Source organism: Haliotis cracherodii, unplaced genomic scaffold (genome assembly GCF_022045235.1).
Source record: "Haliotis cracherodii isolate W230 unplaced genomic scaffold, xgHalCrac1.p SCAF_12, whole genome shotgun sequence".
In the NCBI taxonomy this organism is placed as follows: domain Eukaryota; kingdom Metazoa; phylum Mollusca; class Gastropoda; order Lepetellida; family Haliotidae; genus Haliotis; species Haliotis cracherodii.
Window position 1 is genome coordinate 30,287,724 of NW_027266267.1, and position 19,486 is coordinate 30,307,209.

Genomic DNA, 19,486 nt, shown 5'->3' on the forward strand with positions numbered 1-19,486 from the left:
AATGAACTCTTTGGCACAGAGGGACAATGAATGGAATGTTCAAGGGTAAGGGAGACATTCTGAAGACTATCCGTGTGACCTCCCTTTGACGTAATGTGAAATGGGGTTTAACTTGGCGTCCGTGCAAGATTATTGCATTTTTATAACAACACGTACCATATTTAAACGTCTTTAGCTATGACGCGGCCGGGGATCGAACCCCGGACTTTGCAGTATCCGGGCGGTCGCTCTACCACTAGACTACAGAGGTGGTCCCTGTGACCGAGGGACATTCTGTAGTACGTCCCTGCTAAAACAATATGATACGGTGTCACTGGAGATTTTTCAAATATCACATGACCACTTACATAGAGTGCAAATTTGTTTATGGGTAAATTTGCATCCCCTCCGAGCTAGGTGTAGATTTACTACAAAGTAAATAATATTACAAACGTCAGCAAACACGTTCGCATGACGAACGTACTTTTAGGCGTATATTTACTTTCACATGCTTGTGTTCAAGGTATTTTGTGTTTAGCATATACCCTGTGTCAAGTGCACAACCACATCATGTGGTTTAGTATGTGCGTGTAAAGATCAACAGATAGGTTTAGTATGTGCGTGTAAAGATCAACAGATAGGTTTAGTATGTGCGTGTAAAGATCAACAGATAGGTTTAGTATGTGCGTGTAAAGATCAACAGATAGGTTTAGTATGTGCGTGTAAAGATCAACAGATAGGTTTAGTATGTGCGTGTAAAGATCAACAGATAGGTTTTTGGAAAGATATAGATCGGCCTGCCTGTGACGGCTCATACCAGCTGCATCTGGAGATTGACAACCCAGCTGTTGACGACTATGTACGTGCCAAGCCTGACATACTCACATGTACAATTTTGGTGCATAGTTGTCGGTGTAATTATGTACATAGCCCGTTATTGTGTTAAGGGTGTGTAGCAATTACTCTTACAAACAGTTGTATGTGCAATTATTCACCTTTACTGTTAGATTTACATTGATTTCGGGCCAGCAGTCACCTTTAGAGTAAGCTGTGCATGACTCAGACTACAGTTATGCATGACTCATCTCTACAGTAAATTATACATGACTCACCTCTACAGTAAGTTATGCATGACTCACCTCTACAGTAAGTTATGCATGACTCACCTCTACAGTAAGTTATGCATGACTCACCTCTACAGTAAGTTATGCATGACTCACCTCTACAGTAAGTTATGCATGACTCACCTCTACAGTCCGTTTTGCATGACGCATCCCTACAGTAAATTATGCATACCTCACTCTACAGGAAGTTCCGAATACCTCACCTTTATAGTAAGTTATGCATACCTCACCTCTACAGTAAGTTATGCATACCTCACATCTACAGTAAGTTCCGAATACCTCACCTCTACAGTAAGTTATGCGTACCCCATCTCTACAGTAGGTTATGCATGACTCACCTCTACAGTTAGTTATGCATATCTCACCTCTACAGTAAGTTATGCATGAGTCACGTCTACAGTAGGTCATGCATGACTCATCTCTACAATGAGTTATGCATATCTCTTCCCTACAGTAAGTTATTCATAACTCACCTCTACAGTTAGTTATGCATGACTCACCTCTACAGTAAGTTATGCTTGACTCACCTCTACAGGTAGTTATGCATATCTCACCTCTACAGTAATTTATGCATGACTCACATCTACAGTAGGTCATGCATGACTCATCTCTACAATAAGTCAACGTACCATACGTCTACAGTGAGTGATGCATGACTCACCTCTACAGTAAGTTATGCATGACTGACCTTGATATATGATGTTAACTAAGAGATAGGTTGCACCTGATTTATTATCTGCTATATGATCGAGCTAATACACTGAAAGGCAAAAGAAACGTCACTTCTGAAAATACTGATAAAACTTAACAGACACTGCCAGTTACGTGTTCTGTGGTCAATAAACTCATTTATCGTTCAACTGCTTCTTGGAGTGCTTTGCCCAAACGCAGCCTACAAAAGTGCAGTGAGACTCAGTTCCTGAAAAGTCTTGTCAAAAACATGATGCACGAGCATACCGAGGATGGCATGGGTATAACAGTCACCCAAAACTGTTCAGCTGGCTTTCGTTATTTCGATTCATCAGCCTAACCAAGATTATCAGGAAATGAGAGACAACAAGCAATCGGAAGACTGCAAGCAGACCAGAGTGCACATGTCGTTGCAAATGCATTCAATGTCAACGTCAGAACGATATATCGTTTGCAACATCGCCACAACACCACCAACACCATCGACGACCAACCGCGTAGTGGTCGTCCTAGAGTCACTACTCTACGGTTCATGATACGCCAACATCTGCAGAACCGATTCCGAATGGCCACTGAAACAGCTCGGCAAACCATTGGCAACCACCAGCGTGCCATCAGTGATCGTACAGTCCGACGTCGCCTAACTGCCAACAATATCTCGTGCCACCGTCCTGCTCGTGTACCCATCCTGAGAGATCGTCGTCGACAGGCCCGACTGCAATGGGCCAGCCAGCATCAAAATTGGCGTCAACAGCAATGGAGAAGAATCATCTTCACTTATGAAAGTCGCTACTGTGTTTCAACGGTGGATGGCAGAGTCAGGGTCTGGCAAAGGAGGGGCGAACGTTATGCTGATGCTTGTGTTATGGAACGATACCCGTGGGGCGGCCCAAGCATCATGGTTTGGGGTGGAATCGGACTGAACTAGAGAGTGGGACCTCTGGTCTTTCAGAATATTGGTCCAGGCAGGGGTAATGGCATCACAGCACTCCGCTACATTGACCAAGTCTTCAGATCCCATATCGTGCCTTTTTTTGCCCGTCATCAAAACCATACCTTTCAGCAAGACAACGCCCGTCCCCACACTGCTGGAGTCACCAGGGACTTCCTCCAGCAGCACAACATCCAAATCATGCCTTTGCCTACCCTCAGTCCGGATTTGAATCCCATTGAACACTTGTGGGATGAGATTCAACGCCGACTCAACGACGTACGCCCAGGGCCGACAACTGCAGTAGAACTGCGTGTAGTGTTCCTGATGATATTGGCCCATATCCCAATGGCCTTCATCAACAGGCTAGTCCACTCCATGTACAGGAGATGTGTGGCTGTAGTCAACGCCCGTGGTGGCCACGACAGGTACTGATTTTGAACCCCCCAGCTGTGATGTCCTCTGGTGCCTCCCCAAATTCACAATTCGCAAAAACATTCCCCAGACAGTTAATTTCATGTGGGTCAAACACGGATTTTCTTCGATGTCTTTACTTACATATATAAGCATTTGAAAAAAAAAGATATTTATAGGATACATCCACATGACGTTTCTTTTGCCTTTCAGTGTAGATCCATCTGTAGAGAGAGCTGCATTTCATTTATGGTGTTGCATAATGTTATGATACCAGACTGCAATGTGATTACTCCTTGTATAGTTATACAAATACTGTAAATCTCATTACACATATATCATTGATGTCGACTGAGACTTGAAAACATAATTATGCCAATTAGATAGCATTTATAGGCTTTAGAGTTATACATATACTGAACAACAAAAAATCCTGTGACATTGAAGATTTAATGCAAAGTTATGTGTTTTACCAAATCTGACACAATTTCGGTTTGCAACAGATAAAAGACTCCTGTAAGTGTTACAATGGTTTAATTTGCCATACTGACTTCAGAAAATGAGTGATTTCATAAAAAACAAAACATGAACATGCCAAAATGTTAATTTACAAATCAATAGCGTGTGTGTCCACCTCTGGTTGCGATGCAAGCAACACATCTTCGTCTCATGGAATGGACCAGGCGTCGCACAAAGTCCTGTGGGATATCTGTCCATATCTGCTGGAGCATGTTTCGAAGTTTCTAGAGTGTCTGTGGAAAAAGGTTTTTGATGTCGAAGGCGCCGATACATCTCATCCCACATGTGCTCGATTGGTGAGAGATCAGGGAAGCGAGGCGGACAGGGGATGACATTCACGTTGTTTTGATGAAGAGATTCCTGAACAAGTCGAGCAATATGAGGCCGGGTGTTGTCATGTTGAGAGGTAATGCCTGGGCCATGACGACGCAAATACGGAAGAACAACAGGGCCGATGATCTCGTCGCGGTAGCGCTGTCCATTGAGATGTCCCTCTACCACTATCAAACGGGTCCTCTGTCTTGCTGTAATCCCCCACCATACCATAACGCTGCTGCCCCCGAACCGATCTTCTTCCATGACACAATGATTGATGTAACGTTCACCTCGACGTCGGTAACACTCGAATCCGTCCATCGTTGTGGCTGAGGTGAAAACGAGACTTGTCAGTGAATAGAACTTTTCCCAATCTCATTAAAATCAGACCTTAGTACTCGCTACCGCTAAACAAAGATCTCAGGACATCCCATTACGGGTCACGTCAGACCGACCTTGCGCGAACTTTGACCGACCAATGGAATGACTAATCAGAAACCAGCTTTCTCGTGCTTTACGGCACAAATTTCAAATTGGCGACTACGCTTCGAAACATATTTTGACAAATTCTCGATTAGAAATTTGAAACAAAAAAACATTCTGGAATGACTAATAGATGGTCTAGAATGTAAGGATTCAGTCGTTAAACCCGTAACTATCGTTCGGAATACCCTACGTTAAAGTTTTCGAGATTACATGATTAGAAATCACATTCCGACAATCACTTTCATAATCTGGTAAGCGACGCACTGATTGGTCGGATGAAAGGTCGTTCTGAGGTGACTCCTCATTGGATTTCTGAACTTGTCCCCACTGCTTGGCCATCCAGCGTAGACGCTGTCTGCACAAATGTAGGCATGCTTGACGGTGGTTTCCTGTCAAAATGGGACGTCTGGCGACAATCCCTGCACATCTGAGGCGACGACGTACGGTTTATGAAGATATTCGTCGAAGGCCAGGGATGCTTCTTGCAGTCACTGTTGCTAGCTCGAATCGATTTCGTAGGTTTGTTATTCGAATCCAGTTGTTTTGTCGATTATTGGTTACGCGTGGCCTGCCACTCCGAGGATGGTCTCTGACTGTATTCGGCTGTTGCCAACGTTGCCATAAACGAATGGTGTTTCTGTGGACGTTAAATTTTCTTGCAACATCACGTTGACTCGATCCTGCTTCAAGCATACCAATGGCTGGCAGACGCTCATTTTCGGACAGGCGTGGCATTTCGTAATGTTGAATAATTGCATAATTTTTTTGTTTTCCTGAGTGGTTGTTGTCAGCACGATGCTAAACAATGCATATGGAATGTCGTTAACGGACATGTTTTTATACCAATTCTTGGGTAGTGAAATGCATGGGTCAACTTTTGCATGGAATGCATGTTTTTTTTCTGTTGGTGTTGTTTTTTGTGACTTGATTCAATATATGTAGTACAATATTGAAAACCAAATTTTACTTGTTTGAAAAATACACTTAAATATTGGTGTCACAGGAACTTTTGTTGTTGAGTATATCATTGATATGGACTGAGACTTGAAAACATAATTTTGTCAATTAGATGGCATTTATAGGCTTTAGATAATATAATATTATGATCGTAATGCTGATGTGTTAGCATATTCTCCAGAATGTAATCAATATATTTGCAAAATGGGCATATCTAATATATGTACAGAGGCATTTTGCACCATGTGTACTAATTTCCTGGACTATTATTTGACTTTAACTTGTTTAATTTCTGTGACTGTAGGTGCATAGCCATAGAGGCTTCACACTGACTGTTTTGCACCATTCTGATACAATAGATACTCCCTTGAGTATTTGTTTTTACTGTGAGCGAGTGACCCGCGATGGTCAGAGAGTTTGAGAAGTGCGGAAATTCAACTGTTGAGATTTGTTACATGGCCGAAATCCACTCTTCAGGTACAAAAAACATGAATATGAGACAATATTAAGATTTATGGGCATTTCATAAGCTGTTGTTAGTCAATTTCTTAGATTTAATGGAAAGTTGAATTATTTAACCACATGCGATAGTGTATCCTATTTACGTTGTAGAGGTGCGCACTATCGCAGGAAAATCCTCATATATAGCAAGTTTTATGTCATAAAGCCAGTGTTAGTGAGATTATTAATTGTTTTAGAAACAACGTACTGCCCACATGGTCAGTGTTAATGCTTTATTTTCATATTTTTGTGTAAACATGACATTTTCAAAGTTGTACATAGCAAGGGAGCAGTCATTGTTTTACAGTGTAAGGTATCATGCTGTTGCTGTGTTGCAATTTTATTATAAGAGAGTACCTCAGCATGTTTAATTACATGTATGGTCACGACGGATAGATACATTCAAATACATTGTATCATTCTGTAATTTTCAGAACCCTGGAAAGTAAATTCTGTGTTAAAAGAAATCTCGGCTTTGTGATCTCTGTATGATTCTTTCTAATAATTCCTATCAAATATCTGAAGAGTGAAGAACAGTGTTCAGCTTGATATCTAGGAAGGATCATGAGTTCACCATCAGTTGATGACGTTGGTATATGTTCCATCTACCCAAAAGATTGATGAAAGAATCAATTCGGAGAAGAATAAGAGAAAGAGTATTAGGGGGAGAATAACTAGAGCCATCAATAGAGTGCAAGAAGCTATAACTCAGAAGAAGGTGAGTCAGTGACAGCTTTTGAAAAAAACTGAAGGAGTTGCGTACAGACTATTTGAAACCCTGTGAGATCCATGCATAACTGTATACATATGCTGATGAAACACAAGTTGCCATTCATACTATGGAAGAAGTGTCTGAAGATTACTTGCTGTCACTTACTTACAATGGAGAGGATGAGACGTCACATGGCAGTTCAGTGGGTTCACAGAAACCAAAAACTAAGAAATCTAATCATCCTAATCAGCCTCATCATTCAGATCCATCAGCCTAAGGAAGCAGTGCTGAACAGAATTCACCAGCTGATGGCAAACCTGACGACACAGGAGAATGTCAACAGAATGCTACTGACACATCCACAGACCCCCCGGGACAGGAGACTTTGCAGTCAGAATCTAACACCAGTGAGAGGGAAAGTACCCCATCAAGCTTGGCTAGTGGCAAGTGCTCACATGGTGAACAGCAGTCATTTGATACATAGATTAGAAGTCTTGTTGGATTTTAGAGACTGAGTTGCCCTCAAGTTTGAACAATATGTCAATTGCTGAGGCCTTATTTAAGCTGGAAACCAGTAAAGACATTCCAACGGTTACGCTGGGTAAATTTGATGGAAACCCTCTTAGAGTATGTTAACTTTATTGAGAAGTTTAAATAGGCAAGACTGATCGGAAATCAAACTCTCAGAACCCTAGGGATAGAAAAAGGGGTGTATATTCACAGCAGCAAGTGAAGAAAGCACCAAAGTGCTATATCTGTGAAGAAGAACACAGAGTTTTAGAGTGTCCGACATTTCTTTTTTCATCTGTATCAGAACGTGTACAGAAAGTGAAGGATCTGAGACTGTGTTTTGGCTGTTTGGTGCGGGGACACGTATCCAGAGAGTTGCAAATGGACTCACCATAAACTGCTGCACATGAATCAGCCAACAGCAAACTCAATCACTGCACCACTGGATAGTGATAGCATATTGCCAGTAGTGAGAGTAACTTTCAGAGTGCAGAATGGCAGAACACAAGAAGGGAATGTGTTAGTGGATGGTGGTGCTGGTACCACAGTCATAAGAAGAGATTTTGCCAAGGCTCTTGTCTGCCAAGGTAAACATGAGAGACTTGATTTGTCATTAGTAGGCAGTGAACGGTTGAAGAACGTCGACAGTAGACGAGTGAAGTTTTCTTTATCACCTCTTCATGATGGGGAGGAATTCCAGATTGAAGCCTAAGGGAAAGACAGTCTTAAGTATACAGACACTGGATAGGCCATGGTTACACTCATTTTCTCACTTAGAAGATGTTGACTTGACCGATTGATTTGATATTAGGGGTACAGTACAGTCATCTGCACGCCGAAGAAGAGGTATGCCATGGTCTGCCGCAATTGGGAAGCGGACAAAGCTAGGATGGTATGTTATGGGACGAGACAAGACACAACGTCTATCATTCACCTGTTCAGTTAACTTTGTTGAGAAAGTTAATCTTGAGAAGTTTTATGACTTTGAGACCCTTGGAATTCAGGCTTCGAACTGTGACTGCCCAAGAGAAGTTATGTCAGGTGAGGAACGTAAGGCACTTGAACTGATGCAAGCATCTTACATCAAGCAGGGAGACAGATATAAGATTGTTCTGCCATGGAAAAGGGATCCATCATCATTACCAAACAACTACTTTCTCGCTGAAAAACGCCTCTGTTCTCTAGAACATTGTCTCCGGAAAGATGAAGCAAAGGCAAATTTGTACAATGATGCCATTCACAATTATGAAGAGAATGACTGGGCTGAGCAAGTTGATATGAGTAAATCGGTCTGGAATCAGATGCCAGTATATTGCCTCCCTCACCATGGAGTCTACCGGCCTGATAAACCAAGTACGACTCTTCCATGTGGTGTTTAACCCAGCATGTCAGTACGAAGGTGTGTAACTAAACTCCTATTTGTACAAGGGTCCAGGTTTGATAGGGAACCTCCTTGCTATTCTACTGAGGTTTCGTGAAGAACATGTTGCTATAGTTGGAGACATTTCCAAGATGTATTTACAGATAAAATTCAGCGATACTGATACTGATACTGATGTTCATAGATTCCTGTGGAGAGACATGGAAACAGCCAGAACCCATACTGTCCACAGACTTCTTTGAGTCATGTTTGGTGACAAACCGTCACCTGACATGGCATGCTATGTTGTGCTTCTTATTGCAGATCAACATAAGGAAGATTATCCCGATGCAGCCAGCGTATTAAAGAGAGACCGATACATGGATGATTTAATACATTCTTGTGAAACTCCAGATCAAGCTTTGAAGAGAAATCATGATCTTGACACAATCCTAGCCACAGGCCAGTTCCGAATAAAGGAATGGTATTGTTCAATGGAGGAGGTCTGCAAACAGTTTGCACTTGAGAATCGAGAACAGTTGAGTCAAAAAACAGATGGGGAAGAGGTCAAAACTCTAGGCATTAGATGGAATCCTGTGACGGACACCATGAGCTCTGTTGTCAGAGAGCTGAGTACAGAGGAATATACTAAGAGGATAGTACTGTCAAAGATGTCAATGTTATATGATCCCCTAGGTCTGGCATCAGCAGTAACTGTAAAAGCCAAGATGTCTGGAGATGCGAATGACCCCTTACCTGAAGAGATGTGTGAACTCTGGCAGGGATAGTTTGCAGAAATGAAAGGACTTGAACATGTAAAATTTAACAGATCTTGAAGCCTTGTGACCTTGTGTAGGTTCCTCCGAGCTACATGTGTTTGCCGATGCAAGTATGGGAGGCTATGGAGCAGTAGCATATCTACTGTGGCTAACTGTGAGTGGTATAGTAGTACAGTTGGTGCTCGCCAAGACAAGAGTAACTCCACTGCATCAAACAACCATACCAAGATTGGAACTCATGGCAGCTTTGATTGCCTCCAGATTGGACAAGTCAAAGAATTCAAAGAGAAGCCATCAGATTACTAACTTTGTGGTCCGACTTTCGAATTGTACTCCACTGGATACACTCCGGTTCAATATCATTCAAGGCCTTCGTGGGTGTTTGTGTGGCGGAGATTCAATCAGTGTGGGATGCAAGTCACTGGCCTATTCAACCAACAGATGATGTAGTTATGGATGAGAGCCTAGAGAAAAGGAAATCTAAACTTGTTGCTTCATGCATCTCTGTGTTACCAGTGATAGATGCAGAGAAAGTGTCAAGCTGGCAGCGGCTTTTGAGGATTACGGCCTATTGTTTGCGGTTCATCCATAGACTTCGAGACAAAGCTGCACCTGAATTGTTCTGGTTGAAATATACACAAGCGAGGATGGTCGACTGGGAAAAGTATTTCATTGATTTGGCTCTGTTTGTTGAAAATGGTATTGTTCATGTTGGAGGCAGATTGCGATATCTCCCTTGCACTATGATCAGGTATATCCTATTTTGTTACCTGCCACATTTGGACACTGATAATGCAGGATGTACATGTGAAGATGGGTTATGCTGGACCTCAGAGGACATTGTGTGAATGTCGAAGAAGATACTGGATTGTTCGAGGAAGGAGTCTGGCCAAAGCTGTAGTGAGAAACTGTGTTGTTTGCTGAAAGCTGCGACAACTTGGCCATACAACCTTAATGTCAGACCTTCCCCCTGAAAGATTGATGCCATTTTCCCCTCCATTTTCTGTAACAGGTGTTTATTTATTTGGACTGTTTTTGTTGAAATATGGTAGAAACAAAACTACAAAGGCCTAGGGTTCAATATTCACTTGTGCAAATGTGAGAGCAATTCATTTAGAGATTGTTGATGGACTGTCAACACAAGCATTTCTTCAAGCTCTTCGGCGCTTTGCTGCTAATCATGGATGGCCACAAAAGATTATATTTGATAATGGGACCTCATTTGTAGGGGCAGAGAGAGAACTCAGAACATTAGTTGAGGAAGGGAAAAAGCAAATCCAGGATTTTGCAGTGCTTCATAAAGTCAAGTAGTTGTTTATAACTCCTTTAAGCCCACATCAAGGAGGACTTTATGAGAGCTTGATAAAACAAGTAAAACGAGCCTTGCAAGTTGCCATTGGACATCAGATACTTACCTGGAATGAAATGTCAACCGCCTTCGGTGAAATGTTTGATCAACAGCAGACCACTGAGTTATACTACATGTGACCGCAATGACCCTCAACCCCTTACGCCATATCATTTTCTTCTTGGAAGAGCTTCAGCTGAGGTCCCTCAGGGGCCATTTCAGGAGACAAAAAATCTTCACAAGAGATTTGAATATGTTCAAATGCTTGTTCAGCATGTTGGGAGGCGTTTCATTAGAGAATACATTCCGACACTTATGAGGAGAAGTAAGTGGCAAATTCAAAGCCGACAGTAAAAGGTTGGACACATTGTGTTACTTGTTGACTATAATGCACCCAGAGGTAAATTGGACCTTGCTCGAAGTATTGATGTGTATCCGGGCAAAGATGGAGTCATCAGAAATGTCAAAGTCCTTACAAATAATGGGGAATACAAGCGATCTGTGCAGAGATGCTGTCTTATCATTGGAAGCATGAGGCCAGTTAGTGTTCACGCTCATTTGTCAAACTCAAAGGCAACTAGATCCGCGAAGATCTGGGGTAGAATAAAATAGGTCTTCAGCAAACCCATGTTTGCCGTAAAAGGTGACTATGCTTGTCGTAAGAGGTGACTAATGGGATCAGCTAGTCAGGCTTGCTGACTTGGTTGATGCATGTTATCGTATCCCAATTGTGTAGATCGATGCTATATTTTCAATCACTGGATTGTCTGTTCCAGACTCAATTATTTACAGACTGCCATCATATAGCTGGAATATTGCTCAGTGTGGTGTTTAACAACAAACAAACATTTGTTACGCCCACGAGGATTGTTTGGAATAATGTATGATGTTAACTGAGAGCTTGGTTGCATCTGATTTATTATCTGCTATGTGATCCATCTGCAGAGAGAGCTGTATTTCATTTATTGTGTTGCATAATGTTATGATACCAGACTGCAATGTGATTACTCCTTGTATAGTTATACAAATACTGTAAATCTCATTACACATATATATCATTGATGTCGACTGAGACTTGAAAACATAATTATTCCAATTAGATGGCATTTATAGGCTTTAGAGAATAAGTAATAATATTATGATCGGAATGATGATGTGTTAGCATATTCTCCAGAATGTAATCATAATATTTGCAAAATGGGTTTTCATCTAAAATACATACAGAGGCATTTTGCATCATGTGTACTAATTGTCTGGAATATTATTTGTTTCATTTTTGACTGTTTTGCACCATTCTGATACAATAGATGCTCCCTTGAGTATTTTTTTTACTGTGAGCGAGTGACCCGCGATGGTCAGAGTTTGAGAAGTGCGGAAATTCAACTGTTGATATTTGTTACATGGCCGAGATCCACTCTTCAGGTACAAAAAAACATGAATATGAGACAATATTAAGATTTATGGGCATTTCATAAGCTGTTGTTAGTCAATTTCTTAGATTTAATGGAAAGTTGAATTATTTAGCCACATGCGATAGTGTATCCTATTTTCGTTGTAGAGGTGCGCACTATCGCAGGAAAATCCTCATATATAGCAAGTTTTATGTCATAAAACCAGTGTTATTGAGATTATTAATTGTTTTAGAAACAACGTACTGCCCACATGGTCAGTGTTAATGCTTTATTTTCATATTTTTGTGTAAACATGACATTTTCAAAGTTGCACATAGCAAGGGAGCAGTCATTGTTTTACAGTGTAAGGTATCATACTGTTGCTGTGTTGCAATTTTATTATAAGAGAGTACCTCAGCATGTTTAATTACATGTATGGTCACGACGGATAGATACATTCAAATACATTGTATCATTCTATAATTTTCAGTGTTAATGCTATATTTTCATATTTTTGTGTAAACATGACATTTTCAAAGTTGCACATAGCAAGGGAGCAGTCATTGTTTTACAGTGTAAGGTATCATACTGTCGCTGTGTTGCAATTTTATTATAAGAGAGTACCTCAGCATGTTTAATTACATGTATGGTCACGACGGATAGATACATTCAAATACACTGTATCATTCTGTAATTTTCAGTGTTAATGCTATATTTTCATATTTTTGTGTAAACATGACATTTTCAAAGTTGCACGTAGCAAGGGAGCAGTCATTGTATTACAGTGTAAGGTATCATGCTATTGCTGTGTTGCAATTTTATTATAAACGAGTACTTCATCATGTTTAAGTACACATGTATTGTCACGACAGCGAATGATGGATACATAGAGGTTATCGCGCGAGTGTGTTTGGGGATGGTAAATATCCTGCATTAGGAATAAACATTGTATTTAGCGAGCCTTGGCGAGCTAAATACATAGTGTTTATTCCTAATACAGGATATTTACCATCCCCAAACACACAAGCATGATAACCTCTTTATCATATAATGTCATTCTTTAATTCTGTGCTTGAAAATCGCTTTCCCTCTCTCACAAACATTAGCGAAACATTGCGAGTTTTCCTGGAATGCGCGCAATAATAATTATTACGTCACAGGGTAAGTGATGTGTCAGTCGAACAGTGACAGTAGCCAATATAGTTCCAACTGAAATCTGTTTCTTATACAGTGGCAAAGCAACATATACGCAAAACAACAATTGCTTTAATTGCCTTTCGCGGTATTCCATCGGTCTGTCCGCTAGAGTAACTGCTCTTTGTCAAAGGGAAGCTACTCTAAACCTAGTCTCTGAGACGTCACGGCTATGGTCAGACCTTGTTGACAGTCGGTCTGTCCTGTCATAACGTAAGGAGTGTAGTCAGATGTACACACAGGGACAAAACGAAACAAGGTAATAATTCAAACATATTTTGGCCAAATCCAACTATTTTAATTTGTGGAGAAGGTTTCAAGCCTCAGAGGTCTACAAACACAGATATGGCTACTGATCCCGCTTGGCTAGGCCTCGTGCCCTCGCAAAATTGTTTCGAAATTTATATCTCCAAAGTTGCCAAAACTTATAAAATGCCTTAGCTACGTCACAGTTAGACACTGATTTTCAGTATTTTAGACTGTTCTTTTGATAATGATAGCAATTATCCCTGTAGTTTATCCAGATTCCCGATGGTTAATTCTGACTCGATCGCCGAATGACGAGGGCGACGCCATGTTTGTTAATAAACAGTAAAAGTAGTCCCTATTTGACCTTTGATATTTGCATCTCTATCCGCATATGACCCCAATGGATATCGTTTTTATCCGTTCTTGGCTTTATCCTGCCGAGAAACTTACCCATTATATGATAAATTCAATTACGGTACATTGTATCATTCTGTAATTTTCAGAACCCTGGAAAGTAAATTCTGTGTTAAAAGAAATCTCGGCTTGGTGATCACTGTATGATACGTTCTAATAATTCCTACCACATCTCTACATATAGATTACTAAACGAGCTCCCGTGTAATACCAATTTTATGAAACGAGTGAATAGTTCTGGTATCTGACGAGCGAAAGCGAGTCAGATACCACAACTATTCACGAGTTTCATAAAATTGGTTTTACACGAGAGCGAGTTTAGTATTTTATTTATTACTTGTCATTTATAATGTTTTTAGAATTATACTGTTGAGTGTAAATAGGCCGACACCTACACGATCCATGGCATAATCCAATTGAGTTTAACAGAATAATACTTCAAACACGTCAAAAGTTGAAACGTATGAATTATATATCATATAATGGTCCACCTTTAGAATTCAGGCGTTCGTCCCACAAAATTATCGTAGTGCTAAGGCTATCACAACTCACATAATTTAACTTAGACTAAAGACTCTCGTTGCGCTAGAGTACGATCGCCTTGTGGAACGGGGCCTTGCAGCTCAAAGTTTACAATGACGTCACAATACCCGATGACGTAATTTGTTGAATTTTGTTGCAAGATCCATCGGCGAGTCAAAGCAATGTGACGTCAGCCTAGCAACAAGGTTGCTGGGGTCATCGAGTGTCCATAAGCTCCTCCCTGTGATCTATCATCTCCACACGCAATGTCGTTGAATACGCCAAGGGATGTTGAGAGCTTTCAATATTTGTTCGTGAAACGTGTTCCGAGAGTACATAAGCACGCGTTTTGGTATTACACAATGTGTAATAAAGCTTTATTACCCACGTGGTGAAGATACAGGTGGTAAGATACTAAATCCGTACGTCACACGTGTGTCGTACAAGGTTGACCTTGTTTTATTCGTTTTGATTGGATAACCGTGACCTCTGTCACACCAGGACTACTTTTTTCATTCATAAAAAATCGCGAGACAAGGCAGAACTGAAGAAATTCATGAGAACGAGAGATATTTACAAACACTTTATTAAACCAAACAAGATAGTCACACGCATCAAATTCGGTTTGCATTCAATATAAGTTATGCATAGAGCTCCTACAGACGTATAATCGAGCTAGATCTATAAATCGATTTACAATGTACGACTGCCGATCGAGCGCGTCCTTTGAGCGTGACGCACCCGACCATTTTCGCAACTTTCAATTTGACTTAACGTAAAAGGATAAGCGTGGTGAAATGAAGTCTGTTTAAACTATCTGGACAGATGTCTAGACTTACTTGGGATGATCCGGTTGTGCCATCGGTGTCCCCTTTGAAGCGTATTTTGTGGCGCTGTTTCGGTAGGTGTTGTTCATGAATACACGACAGCACGACCAGATCACTTAAAGTTCACAGTTCCGATAAAAATCATTCGAAAACTCCGTGGAAGTGTGCCTGACTTCTGATTTTGTGGCCCCAAACATCCCAAATGTGAACAGTAACATTCCCTATCTCTAGCGTAAAACGCTGTGAGTGGATCGCGGTTGTCTTTTCTTATTCCGGTGGCGACCTTGCCCTTCGAAGCTGTCACTACCATGCAAGCAGACTGGAGTTTGTTGATTTTCACGTCTTCAGTAAAGGGTGGTACAGTTAACATGAATGTCTTTGGCGAACAGTCTGATTTCCCTCTTCCAAAATGGTACGAACATGATATAAATTCAGCTGATAGATCAAGGAAACCGAACCATTTTGATTGCACAGACAGGACACCGGCAGTGTGACCGACTGTTGATCCGATATTCAAAGCGCGGCGCTAATGTGACATTTCAAATTTTCTTATCGGTGTCCTGCGTACTTACAACATGGCGCTTGAATTACCATAAGTTGAAGACTTTCTTCCAAAAGGATCTTGAGCGTCGGTGCTGGTTTGTTTGCAAACAGAACAGCAGGCGCATGTTGTTAATGCGTATGCATAAACATGTCAACAATGCCCATATTTGGTCATATATCAATATTCATGCGCAACCAGATTTTGCAACCGGTTTCAGTTTGGTCTGTCAACGAACGAAAGTTGTTATGTATTTACACTTAAATATATATTTAACGTGGGTAATAAATAAAATACCACACTCATTCTCGTTAGATACCATTTTTACGAAACTCGTGAACTTTCTATGGTATCTGACCTCGCTTTCGCTCGGTCAGATACCATAGAAAGTCCACTCGTTTCGTAAAAATGGTATCTAACGAGAATGAGTGTAGTATTCTCTATGTATGTTTATTAAACGGGTGATCTCTTCACGGGCAAGTAATAAAGTAAGTTATGTGTAACTCACGTCTACAGTAAGTTATGCATACGTCACCTCTACAGTATGTTATGCATGACTCACCTCTACAGTAAGTTATGCATGACTCACCTCTACAGTATGTTATGCATGACAACTCCATAGTAAGTTATGCATACCTCACCCCTACAATACGTTATGCATGACTTACCTATATAGTAAGTCATGCATACCTCACCTCGACAGTAAGTTATGCATGACTCACCTCTACAGTAAGTTATGCATGACTCACCTCTACAGTAAGTAATGCATGACTTACCTATATAGTAAGTCATGCATACCTCACCTCTACAGTATGTTATGCATACCTCACCTCTACAGTAAGTAATGCATGACTTACCTATATAGTAAGTCATGCATATCTCACCTCGACAGTAAGTTATGCATGACTCATCTCTAGAGTAAGTAATGCACACCTCACCTCTACAGTAAGTTATGCATGACTCATCTCTAGAGTAAGTCATGCATACCTCACCTCTACAGTAAGTTATGCATGACTCACCTCTACAGTAAGTTATGCATACCTCACCTCTACAGTAAGTTATGCATACCTCACCTCTACAGTAAGTTATGCATACCTCACCTCTACAGTAAGTTATGCATACCTCATCTCTACAGTAAGTTATGCATGCCTCACCTCTACAGTAAGTTATGCATACCTCACCTCTACAGTAAGTTATGCATACCTCACCTCTACAGTAAGTTATGCATGACTAACCTTTACAGGAAGTAATGCACACCTCACCCCTACAGTAAGTTATGCATGACTCACCTCTACAGTAAGTTATGCATGACTCACCTCTACAGTAAGTTATGCATGACTCACCTCTACAGTAAGTAATGCATGACTTACCTATATAGTAAGTCATGCATACCTCACCTCTACAGTATGTTATGCATACCTCACCTCTACAGTAAGTAATGCATGACTTACCTATATAGTAAGTCATGCATATCTCACCTCGACAGTAAGTTATGCATGACTCATCTCTAGAGTAAGTAATGCACACCTCACCTCTACAGTAAGTTATGCATGACTCATCTCTAGAGTAAGTCATGCATACCTCACCTCTACAGTAAGTTATGCATGACTCACCTCTACAGTAAGTTATGCATACCTCACCTCTACAGTAAGTTATGCATACCTCACCTCTACAGTAAGTTATGCATACCTCACCTCTACAGTAAGTTATGCATACCTCATCTCTACAGTAAGTTATGCATGCCTCACCTCTACAGTAAGTTATGCATACCTCACCTCTACAGTAAGTTATGCATACCTCACCTCTACAGTAAGTTATGCATGACTAACCTTTACAGGAAGTAATGCACACCTCACCCCTACAGTAAGTTATGCATGACTCATCTCTATAGTAAGTCATGCATACCTCACGTCTACAATAAGTTATTCATGCCTCACCTCTACAGTAAGTTATGCGTGACTCATCTCTACAGTAAGTCGTGCATGACCCTCCTCTACAATAAGTTATGCATGACTCACCTCTGCAGTTAGCTACGAAACTATCGACGCAATTATTGACTTTAATAGCTAGACATAAGCTATCCTGTGCAATACTCGCCTCTACAGTTTTTCATTGTCTTTTCAGGATAATTACACACTCCGCACAGTCAGATCCTATTTCATGCCATTATTTACCACCATATTTTGTTGTCTTACTTTCGGGGCTTTACAATTCGTTATCTCATGGTCAGTTCAACGTATCCCGGGACATTTAGTTATGTCATATTCGGCGCCATCAATCATCTCTACACTTAAAAAAGTTGGTAATCTGGCAGTCGGTGCAATTTCCCTCCTCTCTGTTAAGTAAAATCGGTTTCGTGCGATTAAACACATATACTTTACTGTTTCCCCATATGTGTGTTATGGATACTTACCATGGTGTTACTGTACATCCATGAACATGGGATTCCAACTCAACAGCGCGCCCCTCAACACGCCTGGTTATGACACTCGGTGAGCAAGAGTCCATTCATAAGCGACGATTTCTTCCACTCAACCACAATGTTTCTCATTCTTTTTTGCCTTTTTACACTTAGAATGATTATCGTAAATCTTTTATAGCAGCCAATCGCTGAATGTTCGAGATTGAGAAAATTAATGTCACATCAGTATATCCATGTCGCCAGTTAGTCCGAAATTAAACGCGCAAATACGTGCATACCACATGAGTAGGTGGAAAACTGCAATAACATATTTGTTCATTATCGACGTTATTGTTGAGACCACATGGCGCAATGTATAATCGAAGCCGGCATAGACGCGAGTGTGTGACATTATTATACATACAATACACGCGGAGGAAGGGTGTGTAACCAGCTGTCGCCAGTATAGCAGTCACCTGCTTCGGGGACTGGAAGTTTTCCTTTTGTATATGTAGAGTGAATTGTTCGACCCGTTGACAAATCAATATACACAGCATTCAGCATCACATCTGTAATGTTTAGTTCAGGGACTACTCTCAAACTACACATACTGACTTGACTCACATACTTTGAAATCATCCTAAGTATGAAAGAACAAATTGTTATATTATTACACAGTTCAATATGTAGCAGTTCTGAATACGAGGGAACCTCGGAGGAACACGTTTCTTTGTCTGGAAATGGACTTGAAACGGACACGACACTACACATGAACTAGTCCCGGTTAATTAGTTTGCACTTTTGTCTCGATGTTGTACCAAGAACAGTGAAAGTGTTGATGTGTTTCTTGGTTGAATGAAACACTTTTAGAAGAAAAGTAAAACTAGTCAGTTGTCACATTTAAGGTCATCGATTTCAGAGCAACCTTCGCAGTGGCGTGATGATACGATCAGCTGAAGGGACATTGCATTGAGGAAACAATACAGTCATACAAACGAGCACAAGTGCAACAAACCTGAAGCATGCCACGGGGCCGGCACGGGTAAGATTAAGACAGACACCGTCCTCAGCATTTGGCCTAATGTGTCCGGGTTTTCGAGGGTGCAACTTATGTTTTCTAATGACGTTGACCCCCACCATCTCGGCTTGGACACTCGCCCCGTGCTGACGTGTCCTTCCAGGCTCGCAAACCCACGCTACAATGAAAGACTTCTCCAAGTCACTTCCGAGGTAGCAAGTTGCCATCCTGGAGCCTCTGCTGGCTTACCGGGTTGGCGACTACTCCAAGACGTACAAGTCCAAGACCTCCAGCCTCTCCATCT

General features: G+C 41.0%; 1 protein-coding gene across 2 annotated transcripts in view; it reads right to left on the minus strand.

Moving 5' to 3' along the window:
* LOC139458347 (immunoglobulin superfamily member 10-like) overlaps positions 1-19,311 on the minus strand; it is a 103,478-nt gene extending 84,167 nt beyond the window's left edge. The window contains exon 1 of one of the 2 annotated variants that reach the window (XM_071239738.1): positions 19,180-19,311. In XM_071239738.1, coding sequence (XP_071095839.1) covers positions 19,180-19,304 — 125 coding nt within the window. In that variant the 5' untranslated portion in view covers positions 19,305-19,311. Of the gene's footprint in view, positions 1-18,176; positions 18,466-19,179 lie in introns of those variants that run through there. The other variant, XM_071239739.1, reaches the window with a different exon arrangement.
* Between the last annotated feature and the right edge of the window lie 175 nt (positions 19,312-19,486).